This window comes from Helianthus annuus, chromosome 10 (assembly GCF_002127325.2).
Source record: "Helianthus annuus cultivar XRQ/B chromosome 10, HanXRQr2.0-SUNRISE, whole genome shotgun sequence".
NCBI classification, from domain to species: domain Eukaryota; kingdom Viridiplantae; phylum Streptophyta; class Magnoliopsida; order Asterales; family Asteraceae; genus Helianthus; species Helianthus annuus.
Genome location: NC_035442.2, coordinates 27,976,304 through 27,989,448, shown reverse-complemented (window position 1 = coordinate 27,989,448; position 13,145 = coordinate 27,976,304). Strand labels below are relative to the sequence as shown.

Below are 13,145 nucleotides of genomic sequence, written 5' to 3'. Positions count from 1 at the left end.
CGGTGCCAAAAAATAAACTTTTACGTCATGCAGGGACTAAAAGTGTCAAAAAGTGCACAAGTTTGCATTTTCGCGCATATCTCGCATTCTGAATATCCCCGGACACCCAAAAATTTATGTAAGCACTACAATATATTATTCTAGTGTTTGGAATGATAAAATCCCACTTGTTGCGTAATTTGGATCGTTTTTAGCGTCTGTTCGTGTTTCGTCGTAATTAGACGCGCAACGTGACCGTACGGCCAAACGAACCGACATCCGACATGTTTTTGAACATGTTTTATGTCCCCTATGTTTAATCATCCTAGTGGATCCTTAGAAAGAGGTTAACGGGCCTTGAACGTGCTTAAAATAACCTTATATGCTCATAGGGACTGATTCTGTAAATTCAGAAAAGTTGTTTGCTGTTTTAGACTGGCTGGCGGGCCACGTAAGTCTGCAGGGTCCTCCTACGCGGGCCCCGAGGCTTATACAGTAACAGAAAACCAGTTTGTTGCTGGTTTTTTATGAAAACCAGCTTTGTACTCTCATTCTTTAAACATGGGGCTGCCCATAGATTGCCAAAAACAGGGGGTAAAGGTGTACGGTCCAGATGTGATCACGTTTATCAAGAAACGATCCTAACGGTCCTCAAAAACCTATATATACCCATTGAATTTGGCTCTCATTTGCACCATTGCCTTCAAATCTGCTTACTCTCTGAGTTGTGAGGATCTTGAACTCTTTTTGAGAACCTCCTTCAGTTCATTGGACCCTTCGTAAGTGCCCTTTCGTGTTTAGTTTAATTATTTTAGCGGTTATAGCCGAAAAGTCAAACGTTCGATAAACTCTTGACCTTTTAAACGGCTAAGCCATGGTTCGCAACGAACATGGCTACGTGACCGTAATTAGGTAAGTAGTTAACCCTCAAAAGGGCGCCTCCTAATTACCACGTTTACTTAGTTTAATTGTCGGGTCAAATTAAAGTCAAACGGGTTAATTTAAATGAAATTCATAACTATTAATATAAAAGTTATAAAATTAGTTTTGCCACTTTAATAACTTGGTAAATATTAGTTAAACATGTTTAAACGTGATTCAACCCGACAATTCTAAGTATAGGCCCGGTTCGGAGCCGAAAGTCGCAAAAGTTGACTTTTGCTTTGACTTTCAGTTCTGACCCGAATTAGACTTATTTAGATATGCCTTAGGATTCCTTTAGGATCATGTTATAGGTTAGTATAACCCTCTGAGGTTATACAACCTGAAACCTTAGTTATCCTATTCATTTACAAGTTTCCGTTATATGCCGAATTGTTGACCGTTATGCCCTTTTGACCTTAAAATGTAATTTTTGAAAAAGTGAAAGGATAGAAACCTTCGCTACTGATTCATAAACTTGTCCTTAAAATTTGATATCAATTTGAGGTCTAGATTAGGAGTTATGCTCAATAGCGTAATTTGAAGGCTTTTTATTAATTTAAAGGCGTAATTAGCATATAGCCTATCAAACCCCAATTTTTAATATCAAACTTTTTACTTACTGATATAAAATAATATTTTGGGATTTTTGAAGATTTTTAATTATTTTTAGGCTGAGCATAACATAGGGTTTTAAGCTTGATTCGGTAATTACCGGTTTTGCCCTTTTGGGCTATAAAATGAGTTTTACAAATCCTTTTGACCCCAAACCTTTTTCTACTGATCTAATATGATAAATAAAATATTTTGAGCCTTCTGGAATAATAAAAATATCAGCTTTTCTTTGAAAACCCGGAAATGGCTCTAAATCGCCTTTTTAAGCATTTTAAACGCATGGTATGCGTTAAAACCATTTTAAACATATATGGTTTGATACCTACTGATATTTTTAGTAAACATGTGTATTTTAACAGTAGGTAAAAGTTTTAAACTCAGATTTCAAAATTTAGCTTCTAAAGCCTATGTGAAATTACCAAAATGCCCTTACGGCGTATAGTATGGCTATAAATGAAAAATTTCACATAGATGTAATACCCTACTGATATAACTTAGTAAATTAAGTATTTTTACTAATTATATCAGACCTGTAACTCAGGTTAATATTTAATCTCTTTTGTAACCTTTAAAATTACCAAAATACCCCTACGGGGCCTAAATTGGTTTTAAATACATTTTGGGCATAACGGAAGGTATCTTACTGATATCACATCATATTTAAGGCATATTAACTTAGGAGACCTGTATATGACTCTTATGGTTACCCGTTACGCATATTTTGCGTTTGGATCGGTTTATGTAACTAGTTTGCATAAATTAACCGAAACGGGCCAAACCTTATCACTTTCACTTCAAAATCCAGAATGTGTTTAGTTTACCCATATTATACAAGTCTCCAAATTTGTCGGGTCTAAATCACATTCTAATCCGGTCTACGCTTAATCTTGCGTTTTGAACTGTAAACCTTTCCTTAAAACTAACCGGTCTAAGTTTCAACTTAAACAAGACCCGTTAGGAATCTAATAGGTTAATAAAACCTTCGTTCCAGATTAAGAGCCCCAATAGAAGTACTTGTGCTTGCTGATTTGATATACGGCTGAGATTGAATTTATATTTAGCTCAGGTAAATACGTTTAACTTATTTTCCCTTATACGGGCTTGGGATACGGTATTATAAAAATACCGCTTGGTCGGGTGTAGAAACCTTTTAATCGGAGATGATTAAATTGCATAATCCCGAATTGATCTGTATTGCTTGATAACAAATAACATTGGGGGTTAATGACCGTGTCCTAGATATCCTTGGCTCATTTAAAAAGTGAATGGCCACAACGTAAGCACAAGGTGTAGGCATAACACCTCCTGTTGCTTATGTAAAACATATACTCACTCGTAAGGGTGTCTTCTTGTGAGATTATATTTGTGGTGTGTCTATTAATTTTGACCGGCTTGTATATGTATAATCACCGGCCCTAAATGTTGGACAAACATGTAAATCAGATACAAGATTTTTATTAATAAAATTGTCCCAAGTATAAAAGAATTTTGTGCCACGTGCATTCAAATCAATTTTCTAAAACATTTTCAAAATGAGTCAGTTAAATTGTATTTACCAGTGTAAACTGACGTATTTTCCAAAAAGATTAAGTGACATGTACTGTACGAAATTGGCTGGGAGCTCAGGGCGTTAATAAGGAGTCTTGCCAGTCCTAGATGCCTAAAGTCTGTTGAACAGTTTTTCTTTTGTTTGATCCGCCTATGGATCTTTTACATACCGTTTGTAATACTTTGATATTCTCATTCGGTTGTAATATAATTATCTTTTGCTTCCGCTGTGCATTGAAATTTTGTTGTTTGACTATGATGATATCAACTAAGTCACGATACTCCCCACCGGGCCCACCGGTGACACGTGGAAAATAGGGGTGTGACAGGTTGGTATCAGAGCCAACATTGAGTGAATTAAACACTAGCCTTTTGTGTTTAATCTCAATGACACAGTAGCACATTCCTTGACCTTCTGAGTCTAGACTTAACATAGGAATACCCTCAATCCTGATCTGTAAATTATTGCTTCAAAATTTTTATATATTTTGAATATGTCGCCAAGCGAAGAAGCTGTATTAGAAACTCTCCACTTTCGGAGCCTTGAAATGCTGAGCTTTGTACCGCGGCTAGAATGAAACGTGCATCCAGGGAGAAAACATTCAGAAATAAAGTGAAGAAGAAAACTCCTTTTGCTGAAAATCGTTTCTTTAATAGTCCTTATAAGGACATATTTATCTTTCAGTCCCTTTGAGGACAACATTATCCCTTTCAAGTCCCGTCTAGGGCACATCTGTATTTTTGTAGAGGAATGATTAAATTTAAAATTTTCATTCTAAACATGAAAATGATATGAATAAAAAGCAACATTCCTTTTATAAGATCTACCAATATATAAAATGGCGAAATCTAAAAAGGGAAAGACCTAGCCACGTGTCATTTTAAGACAGGGCCAAGATGGTAGTTACTCAATTAGATTCAGATCCTTGTTAACATCTCAATTTAGGATTGTTCTGCGCTTTATATTAAAAAGAATCTCAAAGGTGAAACCTAGCCTGCATGTCATTTTAGACCTGGCCAAGATGGTGAAATCTATTCAAGAGATTCAAATCCTTGTTAACACCTAAGAACGTGTTAGCACTCTTGACAAATGTGATTCGAGAAAATCACAATAGTCATCCTTATATTGGATTCTTTCAATTTTCTTATCTAGCCTAGTGATTTAGAAATCATGGCTTAAATCATCAAATAAAGATGATCATATTGTTAACACCGAGAACGTGTTAGCACTCTTGACAAAAGTGATTCGAGAAAATCACAATAGTCACCCCTATATTGGAAATTTTTTTCAAATTTCTTGATTTGGCCTAATGATCCAGAAGTCATGGCTTGTATCATCCTATAAGATGATCATATTATAAACATACGTTAGTGATGAAGTGCCTACGGGCTAAACTTGTTGTCCGATAAGACAACGACAGTGGTGGTCTCTGACCCCTGTCTAAAAATGTTGGATTACATCCAAGCATAATAGTCTGTATGATCCCTACGATCTCGACTAATAACATCTGAAAAGACGATCATATCATAAATATCCCTCAGAAGGGAAATGCCTACGGGCTATATCTATTGTCCTAAAAGACAAAAGACAGTTGTAGTCTTCGACTCGCTGTTAAGGAAAGTAAACAACTATGCTCAAACCTTAAATGCCTCGATCCCAAACGATCATGGCTTATAAATTCAAAACTGTCCTCGTGACAAGGCATGTTGTGCCACTTTAATATCCTTAATGTTTTATATACTAGGATAAATTGTAATGAAAATACTAATATAATTAACAAATTAACCAATATGGTTTATATTACCATGGTTAATGAATCATCGGAGATGATGATCCCAAAGATAGACTTCTGAGTGGATTATTGGCAATTGTTTTGTAGAAAAACAAGCTTCAGCATGTCTAAATCGGATGAAGTCAACAGTTAACCCAATATGAGGGATGCCAATACAAGAATGAATATAACGGCTGCAGAATTGCAGAAGATAGTAGATGATGCTGTTACCCGAGCTCTTGACAGACAATATAATGAATCAAGGGATACACACTCTAAGACTCTATCTGTGGCTCGTAGTAAGCCCCCTTCTAAATCACATGAGTCAAAGGAAGACGATGTTCATAACTCGTCAAATCAAAAGAGTATTCCATCTAAACAAGTCGTGCTTCATCAAGAGGCACATGTTAAGAGCTGCTCTATAAATGTTTTGTCTCCTGCAAGCCCAGAGACTTCACAGGAGAAAAGGGAGCCATCGATTGTATGACATGGCTCGAAGAGATGGACACAGTAGTAGACATCAGTGGTTGTGCAGAGAAGGATATTGTGAAATTTGTTTCAGAATCATTTAAAGGAGAAGCGTTGGCTTGGTGGAGATCATTGCTACAAGCCATGGGAAAGACCCTACTTTATAATTTATCATGGGAACAGTTTGTAGCACTGATCAAGGAAAACTACTGCCCTCAGCATGAGGTAGAAAGAATAGAAATAGACTTCTTGACTCTGGTCATGAAGGATTTAGATTGCCAGGCATATGTGACAAGTTTTAACACTATGTCCCGCCTAGTTCCTTATTTAGTCACCCCTGAAACGCATAGCGCGTTTTATAGGAGGCCTAGCACCAGAGATAAAGGGAAATGTTAAAGCATCTAGGCCAACCACACATAGGTCCGTGGTGGACCTATCCTTATCTCTCACCTTAGATGCAATCAGAAATAGGTCTATTAAGGCTCCTGGCGAGGGAAAAAGGGGGAGAGAGGAAGATAGCTCTCATCAATCTGACAAGAAGAAAAAGGGAAGTTTTAAGAACAAGAAAGATTCCGAGATTAGGAAAAACTCAAGTCAGTCTAATAACAAACCCAAATGCAGTAACTGCAGAAAGCAACATTCTGGGAAGTGTACGATTGACCCAAGTGCTAAACTGTGTGGAGTTTGCAAGACCAAGGGTCGCAAGACTTTAGACTGCAAGGAATTGAAAAACGCGACATGCTACAACTGTAACGAGGAAGGGCACATCAAAACCAACTGCCCAAAACTTGTAAAGAAGCATGGAGAGGCCAGGAAGACAGACGCGTAAGTCTTCCAGAGGAACGCCCAGGAGATAGTGCAGAATGATGACAAAATAACAGGTACCTTTCCTTATTAAGAGGTTTATACAGAAATCATTTAATAATGGCACAGGTAAGTCTATAATGAACAATAAGTGTTGTAAACTGTTGTCCCCGCCTGATTAGGACTCCGGTCATATAACGCGAGATGGAAACTGGCCGATGATACTTTAGAGAATGGTCCAACAAACCTTAGATAGATGTCTTATATCTATTAGGAATCACTCTTCTAATATCCTTTTGGCAAGCTTTCAAGCTATTCAAATTCATCAATATAATAAAGACAGATGTGACTTTTTGATCCCCTGTCAAAAAGGGTGATGGACTAGGTCCAAACCTTAAATGCCATTGATGGTCTTTTGTGACCTAGGCTAAGTAATATTAATGTATATTCTTTTAAATAACGTTCATTAAGAATGTTAGTGCTATATTGGCCTGCATGGTTTAATGATACCATGGTTAGTATATGCTAAGGCCATCAGGGTGATGAATAGCAACTGTTGGACTGCAACTAAGAAATCGATTCGTTTGGTAATAAGAACCAGAACTTGAGTATGACAAACGCGGATAAGACAACAGTCAATCGCGCCATTGACAATGCGACGCATGCTAATGATGCTACAATTGAGAACCTCAAAATTGACAAGGATATTCTTCTAACTATGATAGACGCAGCTGTTGGAAAAGCTGTGAAGGAGACAGTGAAAAAGATCCAAGAGCTAAATGCTACTTGCTCCAAATCCTTCATAAACCTTAAGTGTAGAAAACTTTTAAAATCTCTCTTGAGAACCCTAGATACTAAGTGTAAGGTAAAACTTGAAGACAGAATTATAGGAACCATTTCTTCTGTTTCGTCAGAGATCTTCAGTCATAAGGTTCTAGGTGTACTCTCGCTCCAGATGAAGTATGTCAGAATATGCAGATGATATCTCTTGATCTCTATCGATTAAGAATACCAGATGGCATGACAAAAAGCGCCATATGAGGGTTGGTGTATCTTAATAGGTTCCATAGATTGCTCCCATGCCTGATCAACATGGAGGTTTAATGCATGGAACCCCAAAGATATTCCAATGATCATATGATACTAAAAGTCAACTAATGGTATTCAAAGAAGATATCCAGAATGGAATTGTCCAAGAAAATGCCTTCCATTAAGGAATTCGTTGACTTGTAACATAAATGTGTCACTTATCCGACACAGAATTTGGTAGATGAACTGGAGCCTGAGAATTGGAAAATCTCTGTAATCTCCTTGTATCTTGATTATCTTCTCCTAAGATTACCCTGTCTACCTCTTGTAAGGTAAGTATAATTAAGATTATATCCCATTTAGGGCTGTATTAATATGAAATCTCCAAGACGGCTAGTACCATCATTGGATGAATCGAGACCCCGATTAAGTAAGTTTTGAGATAAAGGTTCATATAGCCCAACTCAATAATTCTGAGAGTTAGATATTGTTAAATAAGAAAGACGGTTCATTTGCTTATGCATTGATTACCGCAACCCTACTTAGGCAACGATTAAGAATCGATATCAGCTGCCCAGGATCGACGATTTGTTCAATTAACTGTGAGGATTAGCTATTCCTTAAGGCTAGTTTTAAGCAATGGTTGGAATAACCATCTCACCATAAAATAAGTTTTTCCATAACAATTATTATGTAAGTATCAAGGCTGCTCCTTTGGGGACCTTGTACAAGATGGAATATTGAACATCTATTGTTAGAACAATAGAATGGTAAGTCCAAATGTCAGGATCTGAACGTTGCATTGGAAACAACAAATAAGATCATTCGAATTCGTAATCATCTTAAAGTTGCCAGTAATCGACAGAAAATTTAGGATTTATAAAAGTCGCAACCTTTTTAAGTCCTTAATAAGGAATAAGGTTCAATCGAAGGTATCGCCCTAAGAAGGGTGTGCTAAATTTTAATTCCTCAGGGTAAGTTAAGCCCTAGATATATAGGAACATTTGGGAAATCGAATGTAACAAAGGTCAATAAGCCTATAAGCTAAAACTTATGTAAGGAGCTTAGTGGAGCTCGCAATACGACCCACACTGATGATTCAAGGATAAGTTTCGCCAATATGCGGAAACTGTAACACCCCAAAAATGTTTATTCCACTTAGGATAAAATGTAGAAGTAAATGGGATAGTATTTAAAATTAATAAGTAAATGAAATCAAGGGGCCAAAGTTGTAAATGCCAAAAAGCTAGGTTACTAAAAGAAACATAAGTCAAAAACCCACACACAATTCGTGTGTGGGGGTTCTGGTCGAGCAAACAGAGGGGAGCAAGGGGGATGAACCCTAGTTTACCAAAATTCACAAGAATCAAGTGAAATCTTGAGAAAATTGAAAGTATAAACAACGAATTCTAAGCTCCTACATCTGTTCTTCGAATTGGTAAGTTAAATTTTATGATTTAGTAAATTGTAGGAAATGGGTCTTGATCAAATCTGATTGCATGTTATGAAATTTATGAAATTCGGTTAAGATTATGATATAGTATTAGAATCATGTCTGATTTCTAGCAATTTTGTTGTTAATAGCCAAGACCCAAATTGATGAGAAGTTACTAGGGTTAGAATGATCAAGTTTTGGTATATGTGTGTGTGTTGTTGAAGAATAACCTTGTTTATGATGTAAAATCACTAGATAACATGATATGGAGTAAGGCTCAATTGATTGTTGTTGAATGATTAAAGTAATTAGCTTAGAAATATATGATAGATAGATGAGTAAATGTCCCGAAAATGCGAAAACCGCCATGTGTTTGATGAAATGCTTGAATGACCAACTATGTGTAATTTAAGAAAATAAAAAGAAAGAAATTCCGGGTGCTAAACGAACGAATGTATGTGTTGATATAGGCATAAAGGAAGAGGGTTCAAGCTCTAAGAAGTCGGAAGGCTCACTGGATCGAGGTATGTTCCGTTGCATACAAAAATCTTAATTAAATCTCGTTTTTATTTCGATAAATAGCCATGATGTAATGAAAATAGTGACTAGTAAATGAGTAACAAATCTGTTCGTGGATTTGGTTATGTTAATAAAGGCTATATTAAGCTAAGCAAGCCAACCGGTTCGAATCGAACCGGGTCGAGTAATGAAATGGTACCACTCGTTTTGAACGGGTGGCCATAAATGTAAAGTGAATGTATGAGGTTCAATCCGTTAACCGGAACGAACTAGGATTATGTTGGAAGCGAATAACCCAACTATACGGGTTAAATGTGTATGCTTAACTCTCATTGAGAGTGTATATGCCAAACCCAAGCAATTGGGTAGTCGAAAGTGTAAGAAAGATGTAAGCTCATATTACGGATGAAACTAAAATGATGAGATTATGATTTAGCAAGTATGATAACTAACTTTTAAAGCTTTGTTGTTGAATGTTGGTAAATCCTCACTTTAGGCGATTTGGAGAATCGGAGCGAGCACGTGTCCATGCCTTGTTATACCAAACGCTTCCGCTTAGCTTATTCGCATCTTTTGGACCATGACTTGTTATTTTGTCCAACTTTGTTAGTAGTCGTACATTTGTAAAACTTGTTGTCTTTGCTTTGGGTAGTTTAATGTCAAACGGATCGTAGAATGTTGTTTAGTTAATTATGTTAAAAACAGGGGGCATGTTCGTTTTACGAACGGGTCATGCCCAATTTTTGTAAAAATTTTACTATGTATTAAAGTTGGTATTTTTGATGTCTTTAAATTACTCTAATAAGTAATTTATTAGTTATGGAGAAGCGGACCTTACAAGTTGGTATCAGAGCCAAGGTTTGAGGGATTCGGGCAAGAGCCTTAGTGCTCGAAACCGATGGCTCGTGCAAATGTGCTCGCTCCGAGATCGCCAATGAGGTAAGATTTTAGATAATTGTCTAATATAAGCATGCCTAATGCGTTACGGTCTAAGATTTAAGGTTGAGTATGTTAAGAAGTGTTAATGCGTATAAAAATAAGAAGTCCCTGGACCCGGGTAGCTGAAAATGGACCCGGAAAACAGTCAGAACAACCTAAAACAAGACTGCAACGTTTCAGCAAAGGAGAGGCCATCGCCGACAGGCCTCTGGCCGTCGCCGACGCCCCCTGGTTGCCGACGCTCTAACTGTCTGCCTACGGATAAAGTAGCCGACGCCACATTTAGGAAGCCCGTCGCCGATGGGGTATGATGCCGTCGCCGACGGGTAGTGGAAAATGGTTCCGCTGGAAATTTTATTTTATGTTGTCTTTAATATTTTGAGTTTCCAAATGGTCTAAAGGCCTATTATAAGCTCACTTAGGGTCTATACAAGGCCTAAAATGATTATGTAAACCCCGACTAGTGGTTATGATAGAAAGAAGTGTATAAAGAAATCGAAAGTAAAGTGTCGAATGACATGAACGAAAGATGAAAGCTTAAAAACGCGAGTAAAGTCTAAAATATAGGAATGCGAATGAAGTAAACACGGATTAATGAATTATGATGTAATGAAAACTTGTGATTTGTATTAAAAATGAACATGACAATGTGTAGATGGCCGATACAAGAAACGTTAATGATGATGATGATGAAATAACTAAACAAGAAGCATTTAATAGCAAAATTGAAGAGGTGGCGGAAGGAGTTATGCAAGCTAATCTTCCCCGATTAGCTCAAGAAGTAGAAAGCCGAGTTTTGGGAGTCGTGGATGCTATGATGACTAGTAAGATCGACGAATTGAAAGAACTAATTGAGGGGTCCAAAAGTAAAGGCAAAGAACGAAGGTGCACATATAAGGATTTCATGGCATGCCATCCAACAACGTACGACGGTAAAATCGATCCAATCGAATGTCAAAGATGGATTTCAAATATAGAGGCGGTATTTATACGAAGTCGGTGCGATAAGGAAGATCAAGTGATGTTCGCTACTGGTCAACTAACCCATCAAGCGAAAGATTGGTGGGATGCGCACAGTAAGGAAATAGGCGAGGATAGACTTCAAATTATGACTTGGCAAGAGTTCAAGGAGCCCTTCATGAGATATCATTGTCCTCAGACGGCTATTGATAAGATTCAGGAGGATTTCTTACGCCTCCGGCAGAAAAATGAGTCAGTAAACGAAATATCAAACGCTTTCATGGATAAGATGAAGTTCTGTGGGGATTTTGTAACGACCAAGAGAATGAAGATCAATTGTTTCTATGGCGTGTTAAAGGCAGAAATTAGAGAGTTCATCACTCCCTCAAAATGTGAAACCCTTGATGAGCTTATTAATTTAGCACGGGATAGAGAGATTGAAATTAAAAGGCAAGAAGAGCGAGGTGAAAAGAGACCAAGTGAAAAGGGTGCAAGTTCTAGTCCATCAAAAAAGGGGAAGTTTCAAAATCAAGGAAGGAAGGATAAGTCGAAAGGTGGAATTACTCCTTGCAAGACTTGTGGAAAACTCCATACCGGAGAGTGTTTGTTAGGCAAAAAAGGGTGCTACAAATGCGGTAAGGAGGGGTATTCATCTTATCAATGCCCGAACAACCCGAAGACTTGTTTCAATTGTTTTGAAAGGGGGCATATCAAATCAGAATGCCCAAAACTTCAGCAAGAATCGAAAAAGGAAGATAAGAAGCAAGAGGGTTCTAGGGCTAAGGAAAGGATGTTTCAAATCACGTCCGAAGAAGCCAAGTCCCATCCGAATGTGGTCTCATGTATCTTTCTATTAAACTCCATACCGGTTTATGTTTTATTTGATACCGGAGCCACTATGTCATTTATCTCATGAAATTGTACAACATCCTTCCTTTAAGGTTGAACGAATGTCGATGCCCTTAGAAGTAGAACTAGCCGATAGCAAAAATTATTTGTTGCACGAAATATGTAAGAGTTGTAAATTAACCATCGAAGGTGAGGAGTTTGACATCGATCTTATACCTATGATGTTGGGGGAATTTAAAGTAATAGTGGGTATGGATTGGATGTCTCAAAACCACGCGGAGATAAATTGTGAAACCAAAACGATGCTTATTCAATCTCCAAGTGGAAGGCGATTAAATATACAAGGCGAAAGAGAGGTAGAATCGAAGTCATGTACCCTCGTTCAAGCCATTAAGTATGTGCTTAATGGGAGTAGGGCATATTTAGCTTATGTGGTAGATACTCAACAAGGTTCCCCAAAGCTTGAAGATGTCGAAATTGTGAACGAATTCCCAGATGTATTTCCGGAAGAATTGCCGGGGCTTCCTCCCGAGCGAGAAGTAGAATTTCGTATCGAATTGAATCCGGGTGCGAAGCCGGTTGCGAAGCCCCCCTATAGGTTGGCTCCCACCGAAATGCGCGAATTAATGACACAACTACAAGATCTTTTAGATAAGGGCTTCATACGCCCGAGTGTGTCGCCTTGGGGAGCACCTGTTTTATTTGTTAAGAAGAAAGACGGGTCGATGCGTATGTGTATCGACTATAGAGAACTAAATAAGCTGACCATAAGGAACCGCTACCCTTTACCTAGAATTGACGACCTTTTTGATCAATTACAAGGGGCGAGTTGGTTCTCCAAGATAGACCTACGTTCAGGGTATCATCAAGTTAGAGTACGGGGAGAAGATATTCCAAAGACAGCGTTCCGAACCCGATATGGGCATTATGAATTTCTAGTCATGTCTTTCGGAATAACGAATGCACCGGCTGCATTTATGGATCTTATGAACCGGGTGTGCTGACCCATGTTAGACAAATCGGTAATCGTGTTCATAGATGATATCTTAGTCTATTCGCGAAGCAAAGCTGAGCATGCAAAGCACTTGCGTGAAGTGCTTGGCGTTCTCCGCAAGGAGAAACTTTACGCGAAATTCTCAAAATGCGCCTTTTGGCTCAGAGAAGTGCAGTTTCTGGGGCATGTAATCAACTCGGAGGGTGTGGTAGTAGATCCATCAAAGATCGATGCTGTAATGAAGTGGGTTTCCCTAAAGAACCCGACCGAAATAAGAAGTTTTCTGGGCCTCGCGGGATACTATAGACGGTTC

General features: G+C 37.9%; 1 protein-coding gene across 1 annotated transcript; it reads left to right on the top strand.

Moving 5' to 3' along the window:
* Positions 1–10,157: 10,157 nt before the first annotated feature.
* On the top strand, positions 10,158–11,905 carry LOC110880863. The gene is made up of 2 exons (XM_022129303.1): positions 10,158–10,334; positions 10,685–11,905. The coding sequence occupies exons 1-2, from the start codon at positions 10,158–10,160 to the stop codon at positions 11,903–11,905; spliced, it is 1,398 nt and encodes a 465-aa protein (XP_021984995.1).
* The last annotated feature ends 1,240 nt before the right edge of the window (positions 11,906–13,145 follow it).

Coding starts and splice junctions, on each gene's coding strand:
- LOC110880863 (XM_022129303.1), top strand. CDS start 10,158: ATGGACCCGGAAAACAGTCAGAACAACCTAAAACAAGACTGCAACGTT. Junction 10,335..10,684: donor GGAAGCCCGTCGCCGATGGG/GTATGATGCCGT, acceptor GACAATGTGTAG/ATGGCCGATACAAGAAACGT.